This window comes from Rattus norvegicus, chromosome 5, assembly GCF_021556685.1.
Source record: "Rattus norvegicus strain SHRSP/BbbUtx chromosome 5, alternate assembly SHRSP_T2T, whole genome shotgun sequence".
Classification (NCBI taxonomy): domain Eukaryota; kingdom Metazoa; phylum Chordata; class Mammalia; order Rodentia; family Muridae; genus Rattus; species Rattus norvegicus.
Genome location: NC_141538.1, coordinates 22265839 through 22284219, shown reverse-complemented (window position 1 = coordinate 22284219; position 18381 = coordinate 22265839). Strand labels below are relative to the sequence as shown.

General features: G+C 40.8%; 2 protein-coding genes across 7 annotated transcripts in view; one reads left to right on the top strand and one right to left on the bottom strand.

Annotated features, from left to right (window-relative positions):
* Positions 1-218: 218 nt before the first annotated feature.
* Chchd7 (coiled-coil-helix-coiled-coil-helix domain containing 7) lies at positions 219-4774 on the bottom strand. Of its 4 annotated transcripts, none has more exon segments than NM_001399637.1 (5): positions 219-356; positions 906-1004; positions 2344-2413; positions 4121-4267; positions 4501-4774. In NM_001399637.1, coding segments are annotated over 3 exon segments (258 nt in total). In that variant the 5' UTR covers positions 2398-2413; positions 4121-4267; positions 4501-4774; the 3' UTR covers positions 219-251.
* A 446-nt stretch (positions 4775-5220) lies between these two features.
* The window catches only part of Plag1 (PLAG1 zinc finger), a 44740-nt gene continuing 31579 nt past the window's right edge, over positions 5221-18381 (top strand). For all 3 annotated transcript variants that reach the window (NM_001436642.1, NM_001436640.1, NM_001436641.1), the window contains 1 exon segment: positions 5221-5400. The gene's annotated coding sequence lies outside the window, so the exon portion shown is untranslated.

The window sequence follows — 18381 nt, the reverse complement described above, 5'->3', positions numbered from 1 at the left end:
TCTTTAGACCTAAGACAGCCCAAGTCCTACAGCCTCAACAGTCCTGTCCTTCTGAGTGACAGTATGATAACACATTCTTATCACAGCACTGAAAGCAAACACCAAAGACTTGAGGTTAACCGAATTCCATCTCACCAAGTACAACTCAAAATCGCCTGGGATGACAGCAGAAAGTCTTAAGATTTCAGCAATCATTGATTAAAAAAAAAAAAATCTGCTTCAAGTTATAGAAACAATTTTAATGCAAATACTCAATAGGGCATCTTTTGCATTGCTCCCAAAATTTCATCTCTTTCTGCTGCTGTAGGCATAAATGGCTGAACTCCATTTTGTCTTCTTTGGATCATGACAGAATTCTATACATAGGCATAAAAGAAAACACCAAAGTCAGTCATATATTAAATAACAATAATCCGACAGTAATTTTCAGTTGCTTCTTCAAAAAGAAAATACTGAAATCTAAAGTTTTAAAACTCCAAAACCTACTTCTGAAACTCCAGATGTTTCAATCTATTAACATTTACACTGAAGTGATCATCCACAAAGAAAGCATTGTTAGTAGGAGTTGGGTAGAAATATGCCACTAAGTACATATACAAGAGTATATACAGTCCAGTTTCAAAAGCTATGCACAATTACTAAGTGAAACTAAGTCTATCAGAGAAGAAAGGACCTGGATCCAGTCTTCAACAAGACTTTATATTAAAGCTTGAATCTGAAACCTTGGAATCAAATGAAACAAGCTCTCAAGAAGGCCACAGAGCTGATATATCAATCAGAAGATAAGGTTAAAGGTTAAGTGTTCCTTCAGTCATTACTGGGAAGCCTGGATTATTGATCATTATCATCTATGGCCACAAGCCTAAGAACAGAGTTTTCCAAGAAGCTTGAGAGGCTGGGCTTACCCAGAATCGCCGGCAGTTTTTGTACTTCAAGAAGTAACTGGAACACCTTTCCCTGTCATAGTTATTTTCATCCATACATCTGGTAGAAGCATCAGATTCCTTAAATATGTAAGAGAGTCATCATTGAAAATGTGGAATGTGATCTAAGAAAGACCCAAACACAAAGACTTCTGAAGCTGTTTCCCCAGAACCGATATCAAATGGCTTATTTTGTTCATTGTAGTAGGTAGACTTAAAAAACCTAAATTTTCCCCGTCTGGGCCAGTTTTCTAAGCATCTGATCCCACGAGTTTGAGTCAAAGCACTTATTGTGGTCATTTGTTCCCGGAGCTGAAGTAAGGTATAAGGTGCTCTGAACACTGCTACACAAGCAAACAGCAGAAACCAGCCTCCCACAACTCAGTGCGGCTCTCCTGGCTTTCCCCAGGTCTGTCTGACTTGATGTTTGATCTTAAGGCTTGGTTTGAGATTCCAAGTAAATTACACAAGTAAACGATCTACATCAAGGCAACCTAAATTAACAGCACCCATGTAGATGCACTTTTGGCTATCGTTCACTCCGTTATGCAAGCATACTATTACATAGGCAGCTTTAATAGTTATCATTAATGTGACTTCAAAAGGAAAGCAACACAGGGCCATGGGTTTAAAATGAAGTGGGTACCACTGGTAATTAAACTTAAGCGGTCTGAACTAGCAGCAGATTGGACAACAAGCTTCAAAGTGAAAGGTAGGACTCTGAGAAGAAGTTATCTAAAATAAAGTTTCAAATAGGCAGGGAATCTGCTTCACAGATCTAAGGAAAACACCTTATCTAAACAATACTTAATGCTGTTGAAAACCGACTATATAGACCAATGGATGTATATTGTGTGTTTTTGGAAAAGCCATAAAGGATGGTGAATTAGAGCTCCTCATAGCAACGATATAATATTTACATTGTATTTCTCAGGAATGGCAAAGCCACAACAAAGTGTTACAAGCTATATCCAGTTAATGTCAAACTTACTTTTGTAACACAGGGCAGTTTATAGGATACCTTTGTGGAAAAGCTTAAAATAAGCTAATCCTACTGTGAACCCATGACTCAAGCCAGGTTGTCTCAAAGACAGATTAAGTAATCACTGTGATTAAAACCGTTGGTTTTAAATTCGCTATATTGTCCCATGTTTAGACTAAAGACTTTCCTTAGTGGTTGTCAAGTTTTACAGAGACAACTAAACACTGTTTATTTCATAATTAAGCAAAACTGAAGAAAAGGGTCATTGTTAGCCACATTTTGGTCATGTAAAAATGTTACAGTGAAATAAAATACACTGGCCAGGAATATCTTTTTTACAGAAAAATAATTTATTTAATAACTGTGTAAGACAGATACCCGCACAATTAAGATTGGTTTTCCCAAGTTGACATAACAATGAAAAACAAACCGCCCTACCGATAAGCAAGGATTTATGTCAGGGTCTCTCAGCCGCCGTGTGACCATGGGCATCTTGTCTTACTTCTTACTGAAGGTAGGCAGGAGAAAAACATGTCAGAAGGAAATGACCAGAAAATGTCATCAGCCCCACAAGTACTTTTAATTTAATTTACCCACAAAATTTAATTCTCAACGTAGTAGGTACTCTGTAGGAAACAATGAAACACAGTGAGTATATCAAAAAGCCAAGTTTCTGCTTACTTAGCATTCTAAAAAGCCATAGTTTAAAAAACAATGAATGAATTTTTTTATTCCAGGACTACTTTCTATTTAAATTAACATTTTCCCTGGTTTGAAGGAAGTCAGGGAATGCTATTATGGCTCAGTTATTCTCCAATTTGAGTCTTAAAAATACAGCTTTGCAAAGGTTTTATCCATTAAAGACATCGCATTACTCTAAGTGTCGGTTAGCTACTCCAAGTCAAGTCATGTACTTCATCCAGTCAGTCAATCGGTCATAGCCAAGGAAAACTGCTCTTCAAACTCCAGGTCAAGTGAAACTGTACAACAATTCTCTTTCAGGGGAAGGAATGAAAAGCAAGTCACGATTATTTGAGTATGGGCCTCTGCTATGAGCTGCCCAGCATCTCTGAAAAATTCCTGTACTAAGCTTAAGGGGCTGATCTGGCTTACACACCCTAATGCTGATCTTGTTTAATCATCTTCTACCCAAAAATAAAAAAAACTGCATTCCAGAGAAATAAGACAGTATGAAGTACACAAGTCTACTGAATTAAAAAACAGAGCAAAACAAACATGCATGGGCCTTTTCAGAGAAGTCCAAATTTTTGTATTAAATGTCACAAAAAAATCACGTTAAATGAAATAATGTATATTCAGGAAAAGTCATGCAAACCCATAAAATCCTGGTAAATGACTGTATTCTGGGTCAATGGTCATCCAGCCCAGTTTCCTCTATTCTGATAAAGATCAGGATGTGTAAACTAAAGGAACCCAACTTTCCCATGGGATAGGAAGTATCTGATTGGCCTGCAGTCCTTTACCTTTAAATAAGCACCAAATAACCACTTATTTCATGAACTGCACAGAAAATATCCAGTCGGCAGGAGCATCTAGACAGGAAGACACTCAATACAGAGTCCAACTGTATCTGGAAGCCTTTCGAAGATAGGAGTTTATAAGGCTGCCTCTTCCTGAGAGAATAGTAGAACTAAGAAAATCTACAATCTTCTCCTTCACAGCTGTCCTGCCATGCCTCCACAGGGCTCCACTTGTTCGTACGCCATGCATATAATAATCTCAACAGCAATCGGATACAAGCAGAATTCACGCTGCGTCCTGATCATGAAATTCTGTTCTATTTCAATATCATCAGCCAGAAACTCTTTGAAAACTATCTACACAACACAGTCATCAAATTTGCTGCTTCAGGCTATTCCCATTTCATTGCTTTTTATTCTGGATCCTAAATACAAGTCACTCTAAACATGGATTTCCGAATGCCACCTCCTTAGTATGAATTCCTGTGTTAACAGTACAGGAAGAGGAAATGTCAATTTACATGGAGGAGTGTGGCTGAAGGGCAAGATGGAGTGCCCTGCTAAGGAGGCCTTATCTGCTTACTTTTTGAAGATGCAGGAGTGAACAACTGTTACAGTACTCTACTACTTCCAAGATGACATTCAGAAGGAAAACCAGTTTGAGGGAAGACTGCAAACCTACAGCACACCTGAGAAATAACTCTAAAATCTACTCTAAAGGGCAAACTGCTTACCAAAGGAGTTCCTGATTTCCCACTCTCCTCGTAGCTTTGATCCGTAGTGGGGGAAGGGCACGTTACTGAACAAGTCTAGGCCCCCAGGCTTCTCAGTCTGGTCTGTGAGTGTTAAATCCGGAAGCAGAAATTCACCACGCCGTAAACCTGGGTGCAGAGGACCAGGGGCAAAAAGTCAAAGTACAGACCACAGTGCTCTGAGAGGTCGGAGAAGAATCCCCAAGGATGTGTCCCCCGGATCGCCTTCCGAGGCGCAGTATCAGACAGTGGGGAGCAGGCACAGGTGAACAAGACAAAGGGGCTGGGAAGGAAGGAGGCAGCGTAGAGCCGGGACCTGAGGAGGGCAGGGCGGGGAGTGACACAATCCGGGGTGTCCAGACCTGCATGGGGTCACCTTCCGCTGCCCCGACCGGACGAATCGAGTGGCGTGAGCAGCGGCAGGAGCATGCCGCGGAGGGTATGGCGCCACGAACTGGTGGGGTCTGCCCTCAGCGGAGTGTTGTCGTCGGCCTGCCGTTCAGGGAGGGAGGGGCCGGAGACCACTCACCACAGGCCACCACACGGCCAGCACCGGAGCCGGTTGCTGTTCCAAACACGTCAGTGGCTCACGCAGCAGGACCTTAAGTAGCGCGCACCCCAACGTGCTGCCCCCGCGCCCCCCGTTTCAGCCGGTCCAATCCACGAGCGCTGCTGCGGGATTGACAGGCGCCCGGAACTCTGCGAGGTTGGGGCGGGCTCAGTTCGCTCCGCCCCCGGGCAGCGGGAGGAGGGCTCTGGCAGAAGAAGTGGGTGGGACGGAGCGAGACCCCGCCCTCTCCCCGCCCCACCGCGCCCCCCGCCCTGCAGGCTTGCTCTTAACATTTCGACCTGACGGGCAGCCATGTCAACCAATGAGCTCGTCTGGACCCGGCGGCGGACGCACGGACTGGCCGGGCTCTGGGCGGAGCGTGAGGAGGGCGGGCATCTCGGCGGGCGGGGGCCAGGGCGGGCCGGCGGGCGGGCGCGGGGCGGGGGCGGCGGCCGAGCGGGCGGGGGGAGGCAGCGGTGGGCGCGACGTCGGCGGCTGCGGCGGCGGCGGCGGCGGCGGCGGCGGCGGCGGCAGCTGCAAGTTGAGCTGCAGGGGCAGCGCATACACTACAATGGCTGCTGGAAAGAGGCGTAAGGAAACAATTTCCAGGCCCGCCGCGTCCAGCCCGAAATATGAGAAAAAAATTATTAGAAATTCCGCGGGCGGTGTAAAGGCGGCGGACGGGCCGGAGGGAGGATGTTAAAGCCCCGCGGTGAGTTCTCCCGGGGTCCGGGGCGGCAGGGAGGCGTTTAGCGGGAGGAATATCAGGGTTATTTAAATTATGGGACTAGCCGAGGGGGCAGAGGAGCCGCGGCGGCGGCAGGAGGAGGAAAAGTTTGTGCTACTCCCAGCCCCTGCTCAGGACCCCAGAGAGAAAAATAATAATAAAAAATCAAATAAAATCGTGCGGCGGGGCTGCGAGGACTCCCGTGGTCGCTGCTGACAGGGCAGGGGGCGACGCGGCTGGGGACCCGAAGGTGAGGTCGGTGGGAAAAAAAAACCTTTTATTCAGGGTCTGGAAAGTTTGAAAAGTTTTCCTCCTTCTCCTCTCCTCTCCTCCTCCTCCTCCTCCTCCTCCTCCTCCTCCTCTCTGGTGCTGTGAATATTGTGACAGCGGCAGCGGCAGCAGCGAGAGCGGAAGACATTAGAGACCCGAAAAATAAGGGAAAAATTAATATAAATTCGGTTTTGAGAGGAAACTCTCCGCGTTTTCCACCAAAACATCCCGGGGGAAGGTCGCTTCCCAAAGGGCCTGGCGGAGACCCGCGGTCGGCAATATTTGGGGGGCACTGGGAGTGACTTGGGGTAACTTTGCCCCCTTTTCCGAAGAGGTTTTTCTTTTCTGGAGAAATGCATTTGTTTTTGCCCTCCTGCCCAGGTGGGAGAGCCGAGTCGGGGTGCGGGGTCCGCGGGGCTCCGGACCCAGCCGGGTGGCGGCGGGGGCGTAGGGGGAGGGGGTGCTAAATGAAAGCAGGAGATCGGGACGGAGCAGGGACAGCTTGTTGTCAGTATCATAAACAACCAAAATGGAGGGAGAACTCAGGCATATAACCAAATAAAAATTGTTAAAAAATCGCAAAAAATCCCTAAAAATCCGGAATGCTCCCCCCTTTCTCGCTAAAGGTAAAAGTGTGAACCGCCTTTCCCCTGAAGTCCATTTGGACTTTACAGGGACCAAGGAGTTAATATTTATTTATTTTTTAAAACTTTCGAAGGGCAAAAGCCTTTTATAACTCCACCGACAATGAGAAAACGTGAAAATCCAATGCAAGAAAAGCATGGGGAGGGAGGGGGAGGTGGTAGTGCAGAAACTACTAAACTTATTGGTAATGTGGACTGATCTGAGATAAGATAAACACTATATTTGCTATTTTATAACTCCCTTTTAATGATCTTTGAGGGGTTTGCTTTTTGGGGTAGGAAAAAAGTGATGCCATTTTCTTAATAGAGTTAGTATGTGTGATTGGAAGAATAAACCTTTCCGGCTTTAGATTGCATTTTCGTCGCATTTATGCCTAGGGTTTTGTTAGTGGCTCCCTCCTTTCTTTAAACTGAGCTCTCCAGAGGAGGGGTAGAAAGGTGCTGTTACCCAGAGAGACTGGAGGGCAAGACTGGCGAACCTTCTGGGGAGGGGTGGGAGTTGTTTGCTTTCTCCCTTCCTGACACGTTTGCTTCACCTGTTCGCCCTCACTAAGGAATGTTGGACTGAAGTTTTCTGGTTTTATGTATATAAAAGGATGGTGCCTCTTGCATCACGTTGATGTTAGTGGGAAAGTGCTGCTGATGTTGGTTCCACGTGGGATCTGGGACAGAGCAGGGCATTTTAAAGGGACAGCTTCTCTTTTCTTAGGGTTTTCATCACCTACGCAGACTTACTGTCTGAGGACCAAAGGCAGAGGTGCTGGAAGTGTGTGGTGATGGAAGAGCCTTCTCTTTCCATTACTCAAGTGCACCCACGTTTAGGAGTGATGGAGGGAGAGGAGGGATAAACAAGCCCAGCAGAAGATGGATATGTGTGTGGCTTAGTTTTCATCCACGCTGTTCTTTTATGTAACAGCCCTCCCAGAAACTTTTCATGTTACATTGCTTTGCCCTGGAAGCTGATTTTGGAAGGAATTGTGGAAAAATGGAAAAAGTTGAAGGTGTGTGGTGTAATGGTATAGCATTATTGAACACTTATGAATTCTGTGCAGTGAGATCAAAGAGCCATGTATGCCCATAATGGGGGTTTACAGCCATTTTGTAAAATACCTAATACTCAGTCTGGCTTCAGGTACACTGAGGACTTGTGGATGAAAATTACAGGCAGAGTAGTGAAGATTCCTTAACATTGTAAGCAGTAGACATTTCTGGGGAGGCGGGAGTGGCTCTCATGAACACCATGGAAAAGTTTACATATACATTCAATTTTAAAGGCGATCTTATGCATGTGTTATAACTTTGCACTTTGAAAATGAAAATGCTTGGATATCCCGAAACCTATGGATTTGCATCTTTCCAGCCGAAGTGATTTGTGTCTAACAGGAAATGTTTACTAATCCTTAGCTCCTATCTGCTCTTATGTCTTAGATGTCCACAGTATTTTCAGAAGGTAAAATGTATACATTTTATAGTATGTAAGATCACAACTAATCTGGAATGGAAACTACTTACATTCAGTTTCCACAGGCATATGGAGTTAGGGAAATAAATCTCTATTTTGCTTTGTTTTTACAACTTATAGAAATGGACCAAAGTTAAGAACTGAGTTTTTAGACTTTGTAGGCATTGTTCTCTTTTGCCATACTGCATAAAAATTATTTTGTGAAAATGCATCGTGTGTTAGTTCCTGTTTCTAACTGAACTTTTCTCAGCACCTTGCTGTAAATACCTCCATGAAAACACTATCAGTGACCTGTGAGCACATCATCTTGTGGTTTCCCACTTTGGAAACAACTACAGCTTTCTAAGAAGTCACTAAAGAAAACAGTGTCACAAATCACTGTTAAACCATGATGCCTTGGAAAGAGATTAAAAGTATCAATGAAGAAGATAGCCCCCCACACACACACACACCATAATCTTGTATCCATCATTACTTACCAAACCCTCTGAAGTTTATTTTGCATGTTCATTATGTTGCTGGCTCAAAAGAGTTACTTTGACTATAAGTAGTCAGGCTGATGCTTTGTGTTTAAAATGGAGGAGGCTTTTAGAAACTGAGCAATTGCCACTTCCACAAACAAAATACTATTACCAATAAATTCAGTGTCAGTAAAAGTCAAGGCAAGTTTTGCTTTTGGTTCTCTTAGCTCATTGAGCTATTTAAGGTGTTTGGGCACTTAAAAATGGGATCCCATTCTTTACTGGCAACCTCCACAGAAATTCGCCTATTAAGATATGGTTATTCATTCTCATATACAGTGATATACACATTGTTTGGGGTTTGTAAAACCAGCTCCTTTTTGAAATTAAAAAAATATAATGCCCACATCTTCCTTAGATAGGGAGTGCCACATAATAGCTGGTTGAATTGATTGTATTAAGGTGTTTTGATGCATAAGGAACCCTGCCTGTTGAACTTTCTTTGCTGGGAGTCCTATTAAATTATACCAATTTGCAGAAATAATCTAAAGATATCTCATTCTCTACATTCTTACTTCACTTAAAGAGAAACCCCACAGATTAAAATGCTTATCTGAGTCTTAGATACCCAGTGTCTACTACTCACAATTCTGAAAAGAATATTTCTGCTGTAGTAGATGATTTAGTGAGTGTGGGCTAATAGTGATAAAACCCCATATCTGTGTATTTATTTATGACAATCAAAATAGTTCAATAAGCAGACATTTTGTAGTAAAGTAGTTGACTTTGCCTTTATCAATATAATTTGAAATTTTAAGAATGCTTTTTTTAGTATCAATCAAAAATGGGAATTTTCCTTCATTATTATAATAATCCAAGTTGTTATTATGTACATTTTTCATATGATATTCTAGAAATTTACCTAGGGATTTAAACTATTGTTTTCTAAATTAAATGTCATGTTCTTATCGTAACTGGAATTTTAAAAGACAGACAACTGAAACCTATGCCATGCCTGCCTTTGAAGTTTACTTCAGTAATCATTTTACTCAAGTTGTTTAATCCAAATGTTCATCCTTTTATGAGTAGTTTAATATTATTTATTTGTAATTTTGTTCTTTGAGAATTTGACATGTAAAAAATTAACCTGTTACTCATGAGATGAGAGTTTCAGAAAGAGAAAAGTGTCTATCAAGCAAAAGCTAAGAAGTGGATCTGTTCAGGGTGAAAAGGGAAAACTGTCCCTTAAGCCATCATTTAAAGTGTTTTAAGAACCTGATAAACATTTTTTTTTCTGAAACAGACTATGTTGAAAACTTGTCAGTCATGGCTTGAAAACAAAGGTGAACCATTATTTCTTTAGTAATTTTAATAGGAATTAATGTAGGCAGCATATTTAAGCAGTTAGTAAGTGTTTAGGTACCCATAGAACAGTATTTATAAATAAGTTCATATCGAGGGCAGGGTACCTCGGATTGATGGACTATAGGGTTCACTGTGGTTTCAGAGCTCAGGAAGAAATGCTCTTTTCCACTCGGACAAAAGGACACAGTAGAAGTAATACATTGTTGCGTTTCTGTAACCATTTCACTGGTAATTTGTGAATCTCTCTAATCTGAAATTCATGGTGTTACTGCTTTTCCTTTACATGGAGACAACTTTTATATTACATGTGTAAATTTAATTTCAGGTTTCATTTGAGAAAGTAAATGAGTATTTCTAGATTATAAATTTTTATGAAAAATTGGTATGTAATTATTAAAATTTGATATTATAAGAAATATATCTGTATAAAAGCTTACTAAAAATTATTCCAGAGGCAGAGTTAGATTTTTACTTTTAAATTCACTGGCCTATCTCCCTGAAGTTTGCATTCTACCTTGTGTGCTCTCCTGTCTGTGTCTACCCCTTACGGGGAGAGTTGACCAGGATATGATGATGTTCACATATCAAAGACATTCAAATGTTTGTGAGTTCTGATTTTGTGTATATATATATAATATATTGTATATTTGTGTATATAGGTGTTTGTTATTCTGAAGGATTGTACTTTTTTAAAAAATGCATGTCAAGTATAAAAAAAGATACAAAACAAATAATATCTCATTTTTAAAAAGTGAAGTAGTATGATATTACACTAAAATTGTTAGTATTTAAAAGCCCCTGAATATCTTGTAAACAAAGTTACTACAGGATCTTGGTATTAAAACTAACCACAGTGTGTTGGGAATTTGAGATGACTACCTCTGAAAGTGTACGTGTGAGTGAACGTGTGCACTTACATTCTAGGTTCTTAGGGAAAGCAGTCTGCTAAAAGTATTCCTTTGACTTGATTTTTAAGTGGAACCTTTTCCTAATTTAAAATCATAGAAAATCTAGAAATGTGAAGACACTAAAGAACAAAACTATGGTTTTGATGCCTTTTAAATATGAATACTGTTGAACAATGGAAATGTACAACATCAGTGTAAACTAAAATGTTCAAAAATAGTGATGAGAAACTGGAAAACTAAGAATTTCAGAATAAAATAGTATTTATGGAAAATTTAAAATTCAACTTATATGAATAAAGAATAACCAACTACAAATCAAAAACCACAGGTTTACAAAAGAAAGAAGAAAGAAAAGAAAGAATCAGAGTGGAACTTTGGGGAATTTTATCAGAGAATATTTTTAGTGCAAGTTGCTGGATCTGTAATCACCTTTTAAAACAAGATTTCCAAAGCCTTTGCTCTTCTCCTGTAGATGTGGATTAAACTAAATCCTAATAATGATTTCTAGTGATGATCTGAAATTCATTTTTAACAAAAGGAAAAGGAGAAAGTCAATTTCTGCTGTTTTTAAAGAGTTTTTAAATATGTAGCTATGTGAAATGGTCTAAAAGCCTTAGGAATCATTGAAAATTACTTTCCTTGTTATTTATCAGAATGCTTAAAACTTTTTTTAGGTTAGTAAAATAAGTTTTAAAGCTTCCGTCTAAGAGTAGTTTTGTTCTGTGGACTTTTAAGGGCAATTTGAATAATTTCTTACAGTCCTAATAGCACTTTAAAAACTTTGACAAGATAAAGATAAGAGTATTTCACCCATAAGATTGTTAATTTCCAGAATACTTTAAGGTGTAAGCTGCTGATTAAAGGCATTTCTCTTTCTCATTCACTAGTTAGCTGTTGGTTTTCTAAAGGAAAATTGAAGCCTATTGTGGTATCTGAAGTAGAATTTACCTCTAGCTCTGGAAACTGCTCAGAGACTGTACGAGCTCTTTGCAGTGGTGGGTGAGAGAGCATTGCAGAGTCTTGAAATCTATCTTTGAACATTTTAAACTTTCAGTTGTTAATACTTAAATTATTGTCCCATGCTAATGTTGGTATATTTCCTGTAAGCTGTTTACAATTTCCTATGTTATAGTTTCTGAGTATGAAAATATTAATTCTCAGAGTAAACGCTACAATTAAAAAGCTGCCATCTGACTTTTAAAAAACATTTAATATCAGTGGACATTAGAATCCTTAAGATACTTTTTTTTTTGAAAACTAAAAATCAGTTTTTAAATGAGGACTATAAATCTTTTGTGTAAAAGGCAGAATCAGAAAGTGTTCCAGTCAGTTCTGTTTCTCTGAAGACACATCAGTCAATTGTTCTTGAGAAGGAAAATGTTAAGAAACCAAAGCTGGAAGCTTAAGGTTGTTTAACTTTGCAGGTTCAAAACATTACCAGTTGATTTTACTCTGCTAAGTTTTCTCAGTAAATCAATTTTCTTTCCTTGTATTGTCTTAATACTATAATTACAGAGCCCAAATTAATTCTCTTCATGCCCAAGTTATAATAAAAACTTTCTAGTGTCTTGTCTTAAGGCAGTGAGGTAGAACAGCATTTGTATAAGATTATGTTTTCTTTCTTAGGCTACCTTTTGCATTTTCTAGGTATTATTTCTGGGAGTGATCCACTCTGAAGAAGAGAAATTAGCTCTATTACTCTGACATGAAATTTGTCATCACATTTGTAAACTCATGGGAAAAAGTGTTACTTTACATATTTGGGTAAGACATATCATATCTTCTAAATCAGGACTGGTGGTGTCCAGTGTACCCGATTGCAAGCTCAGCTTCAAATATAAATTTGCTCTCCTAGTGCCTTTAAAATTGCTTAAGTAAATGTTAGAAAATGTTCTTCCCGTGTTTTGGTAATTTGTTATTGTCTGGGATAATTTAATTGAGTAAATTTCTATTTCGGTTGTGTTTCTCTTCTATTATTAGTATTTTATTTGAAAATTGTTGGTAAATGCATGTGATTTCAGCATTTAGGTAGAATCAGATGTACGATAAAATAGGTTATCCCAAGAGTGGTGCAAACAGCCCTGCTGGTTCTTACTTGGAAGCATGTAGAGGCTTTCAACGAATGAAGGTCCCGGTGAGTACAGTGTACATCTGTCTGTAGGACTCACTGACAGTGTGTGCCCTGCTCTCTCTTAAAGCCTGTGCACCCTCAGAACTGATGCTGTGCAGATAGCTGACTTCATTCTACTCTGTGGAGAGTGCACGGTCAGCCTTCCCCAGTTCTAACGAAAAATATAAGGTATTCCTCAAAATAATTTGCCATGCATCCCAGCACTGTATGTGAAGATGTGTTGCTGTAATTGTTTACCCAAATTGAGAAGAAAACAAACCATCAAATAATAAACTTAATTGGGCAGAAAGGAGATTTAAATATTTATCTAAATAAGTTGATTTACTGTTGAAATGACAGAATTTTAATCAAAAGAATTGTTTTTTGTTTTTTAATCTTTTTCAGTCCCAGAAGTTTGTAAATAAAGTAATTGTTAAAAAATAATAATAATATAAAATTAAAAAGTATGGAGGTCTGCAAAAGGTCTTAAGCATTTGTCCTTTGATAGTAAACATATTTTAAATGGCCGGAATGACATCAAAGAATTTAATATCTTCAACTATTTTGGTTATTTTTCTAAGAAAAGTGGTAACAGCCTAATACCGAACTGCACATCTGTTCTGTTTGGGAGCTTTAATTCTTTTGTGTTTACTAGGACAGTGCTACTTCAGTGTTTTTAAAAGTACTAGTATCAGTGTTTTCTTCAAAAGTCCTCTCTGTGGATATTAAATTTTAATTCACTTTTATTAAAGCTTTTTGCACTACTTTTATTTCGTAAGCATGACCTGTTCTCACAGAATACTGTCCTGAAAAGAAACTGAAGCACTTTTAACCGCAGCTCAGATTATCTCAACATAGGCACTGCAGGTATAGGTATTCTGCTGAACGTTGGCCCAGCGTCATACTTGAATGAAATTATACTCAGTTCACCCATTATTGGCCACTGCATGAATAGGAGGAGAGAGCAGCTGAGAAGAGAAGAATGAGTCCCGTTTCCGAGGCTGACTCATGATAGCCTTTCTGCAGACCATGATTCCTCTGCCAGAATTAAAAGGAACTTGTTAATTAGAACCAAAATGTCCGTGTGTCTACGAACGTTTTTTCCTAATCAGGATTCAGACACTGGTGTGCTTCCATTGGCATCCAAGTGTGCTTGCTGCTTGGCTCTGCTCTCTCTCAGTGCTGCCACCCTGTGTATGGCAGTGCCGCTGCGACAGGCACTCATTTGCTGCGTTATCAAGTGGTAAGATTTTGGAGCACTCGTGGAAAAGAAGCGTGCAGGCTGAGCTGAGCGCAGACCCTGTTGTGTATGCTCTGCCTCTGTGTGTGGTGCTGTGCTCCAGCTAGGTTTTTAAAAGTTAGGCAGCTCAGAAGTACGGTCCTCAGCTGCCAAAAAACGGAAATTTGGAAAAACTTTAAAGGTAAATGCTGTTGTTTGTCTATTCTGCCGTTTCACTAAAATAAAGCAGAGTTAGACTAGTGCTTCAAATGTGGCTTAAAACTGGTCGAGTAAGAACACAGAGGTTCAGAGTGTATAAAGATGAGAATCGTCATGAGATTTTTAATGTTAGCCAAGTTATAATTACAAGTCCTTCCTAGTAAAAGCAAAACTAAAACGGTATCTCTCTCTCTCTCTCTCTCTCTCTCTCTCTCTCTCTCTCTCTCTCTCTCTCTCGCACACACACACACACACACACACACACACACGGGGGGGGGAGACACTGTTTCTGCTTAAAAGGAAAGGAAACTTAATTTGATTGGTTACATTATTCTCTGAATCACTGATCAGCACGGCTTGAATTATATCACATCATATTTAAGAACTGATGCTGCACTCCAGTCGTAAAGCGCTTGGGCAGGATCACAGGATTATCTACTTGCTTTTACCTGTCTTATCTCATTTTCAAAGCAGTCCAAGTTAGAAGGGGTATGTACAACAAACACTCAGTAAGCCTCCTTATAGACACACTATAAAAGCTAATTATAAATTAATTTCTTAGTGTAAGCCTAAGTTATGTCAATACTGAGATTAACATACTTATAAAGTTATAAATTTGTTGTAAAAATTAAAATTTTAGTCTTAAAGTTTGCAGAGTAACTCAAGTTAGAAAGTGTTATAAGAATACTTATTAAGTTATATAGGATTGGTAAAAAGATGTATCTGCTTTGTTACTTAAAGGAGGTTTTAAAATATTATAAATCTGAGCTTCGTTTTACAGTGTGGGTCTCAGACACAGTTGCTTTCAGACAGACTTACCGCCCAAGCCACCTGATTTCTGAGTGGTCACGGTTTCTTTCAGAAGTTTTGAATGGTTTTGCTCTAGTAAACAATGTAATTCTATGTGGTAGCGGTAGAAAATATTGCTTTGGTTAGTTAATTTTAGATATTGAGCTTCAGAGACCAAAATGTATCGATGGGCTTAAAAGGAACCATCGCCATGTATGTGCTGTCCCCCGATTAAAAGACCAAGTTCAAGTGCTTCAGTTTGTAATGTGCCTATCTCTGAAGGTTGGAAATTTCTTCTGTCTCCATAAATACCATTTTTATATTTAAAAAAAATAACTGCCATGAAAAATTTGATTAAATTTTGAACCAGTACTGAACTGTTACCACTTTCAAAGAAACTTAAAAAAAAAACAAAGCTATTTGCTTCATTTTGTTCCTCTTCATAGTAACCTCAAGACTAGATCAGCTGACCTTATTTTAACCAAGCAATGTAAACAGTTGTACAGATTTATCTAAAATCACAAGATCTTACAGTGTTCTAAATGCAGACTGTAACTTTCTTGCCTTCACTCCACTGTCGAGCGCCACTGCTTAGAATGATAGTGTGTGACATTGGTCCATTCTATAGTAAGACAGAGTTAGCTTTGTTTATACCCTGCATCTGAGGGCTTACACTTTATTCTTGTGCTAAGTGTGAGACAAAATAAGAAGGGTACCCAAGCCACTCTTTTCGGATACCTATATTTACTGCATTTTTTTTTTTTTGGCTTGCTTTTAAAACTGGTACCAAAAGAACCCAAAGGTAGTGCGTTTTTACATGTCCATCGAATAATACAGATATCAAACACTATAGTATTCTTGGGAGGGAGAAGAGAAACTTGAGATGGGCCTTGGGAAAGGCACAAGTTAGAAATAGGCAAGAAAAAAAAAAAAAAGAGGGGATGACATCTAGGTAAAAGAAATGGTTTCAACAGGAGCAGGGGACAGAAATGTGCTGCTTGTCTGGCGCCCCGAGACAGTCATACTCAGAGGGTGTTTCTGAGGAGATGTGCCAGCGTCAGAGTTTGCTCCGTGTGCCATAGAAAGCTTTGAGCTGTACAAGCAGAGGACTTCGGGTTAGGGAACTTAAGGTGCCTCTTAATCCAGAATAACTTGAGCGGGAAGATACAAGACATACTCCGACTTTGACATAGGCTCCTCCACTCTGGTATTCCCCATTGGGTCCATGCTCACCAGAAAGATCTAGACATTTATTTTCCATAATGCCTGGCTCCCAGCACTCCTACAGCTTGTAGCTGAAACATCAGTAATGACCCCAGGACTCCTAAAACTACCCATAGTCACTCACTTGGAACTGGAGTTGCACTGCCACTGTAGGGCGTAATCGTAGTGGACAGGTGGAGGAAGAACAGGAGAGCCAGGCTCACAGAAGAGTAGCCCTGGAACAGAGGTTCACAGCTCCATGGAGATCTGTCCTGTGGCTAAGTATCGGGATGACAGTGGGCAGACACTTAGCAAGAGAGACTCCGTCACATCTTCAGCAGCACCTTGTGGGTTTTTAAACTGGTTGGGAGAGAAACTCACTGAATTTCAAGCTGAGCCTCTGGTAATGCAGTGATACATAGTCCTATGCTCAGTCCTCTCCCTGCAGTCTCCACCCTTGATGTCTGCTGATCCCTTTGCCTAAGACTTAGCAGGTGTCCTGCCTCCTTTCCAAAGCAGACTGCCTTCTGCTTGGCATTTCTTCGCTTCTGGATTTCTATAGGATCACCTAACACTTCTTCAGAGCCCTAGGGAGAGTATATATAGCTGTCTAGCTATCTAGCTGAGGTGGCTGTACCATTTGCTATGCATGGCCTGTACTGGGCTGTTGGAGACAACCTATTATGCCAGCCCAACTTAGGCTGCCCTTCCTGTGCTGGAACTTCCCACTCTTTCTCTCTCCCTACATCCCAACCCTAGTAACTTTTTCCTCAACAGAGCCAACCTCGTGAGAAAAGTTTGTGTTTTGTGTGTGGTCTCTTCCTTTTCTCTCCCCATTCTTGCCATCCAGTCTACCATGAAAGAAAACAGCACCTCGTGCGCCCCAGAAGTCAAATCCAGGGACGTCTTTATTATCACCATGGGTCTGGTCTGTGGTGCCATCACTCTGCACAGTCTACACTCTGGCTTTTCTGTCTCCTCCATCACCTCCTTTGTTCTTCCCTTTGGTGGCATATGCTTCCACCTGTCCTAGCTGACTAGCATGTTGGCATTTCCTGGCACTTGCCAGGCTCCCTGACTACCTATGCTCTGTGCATGCTATCCCTGAGCACCAGTTCCCTCCTGGGGTACTGTTCATGTGCTGCTTCACTATCTTTACTTCTTTTGTGGGCTTCCATGCCTCTTCCTATATGCACAACTCCCTCCATCTCGGCTTTCCTCCTGTGTTTTATGCATGTGCATGTACAGCTTTGAGTCAGGTTCTAAACTGTCGCCTGTCAGATTGTAAACAGGGCTTCCTCAGACTGGTACATGGTAGGAAAGCAATAAGAGAGAATCCAAGGATGAATAGTTCTGAGGGGCTGGATGAACAAGGACTGTTGGAGACAGCAGCAAAGACAAAAGAACATTTGTGCAGTAGCCTTAACAATGAAGATCGGCCTGGAAAAACTTGGTCAGATAACTAGACAGGAGTCCTGCTCTAGTTAGGGGGAACTTTACATACCTGACACATAGGGAACAAGTTAGGAGACCAGCCTGAGAGCTACACAGCATTCACAAATGCCTCGGGGACTGTCCCAAATGTCTTGTGGGACTGCTAACCTAAAGGTGACTGGAACTTCTGAGCCATGTGGAGGTTGCCTTTGCAAGGTGACTATGACTACTATCCTCTTACTTGTGATCTGCCCTGTGGCTAGAGGTCAGGGGCACCTTGTAGGCATAACACCCTGAAAAGCACAACTCCTTGAGACAAGAGAGCCCTCTCTTCTGTATGCCCCAGCTGGTCTTTGAGATGTGGTGATACTGCCTCGTATACAGCCACCTTGTTAATCTGCTAGGAGCTCAGTCCCATCCTGTGTGTATCTAGTCTTCCTACTGACAATGGAGGGCAAGGGCCATAGACCACCAGCTATTTCTTTACTCCGAGAATTGGGCCTATAGAAAATGTCTGGTACAACCTATAGGATCAACCGTGGTGAAGTGCCGAATGAATGTTGTACAGAACTTAGGAGCTACGTGATAAAACGTCATCTGCCTGGAAAGCATCCTGGAGAATAATTATTGTACCGTCCCTTTTGCCGCCCCCTGCAACTCTGCATTTGGAGGGAGGCTGTGACTGCTTTAATTGTGTATTACAGTGTTACTTGATTATCCATCTCCCTCAGAAATATCAATATCACATACAATTAACAGTCAAGATCCTCACCGCAGAGTCAAAGTCTCACAATTGGCTGTGTGCGTTTCTCAGTTCCTGGAAGCTGTGAGCATCATACATTGTATGTAAATGGTCTTTGACATGATCCATTATCTTGTGTG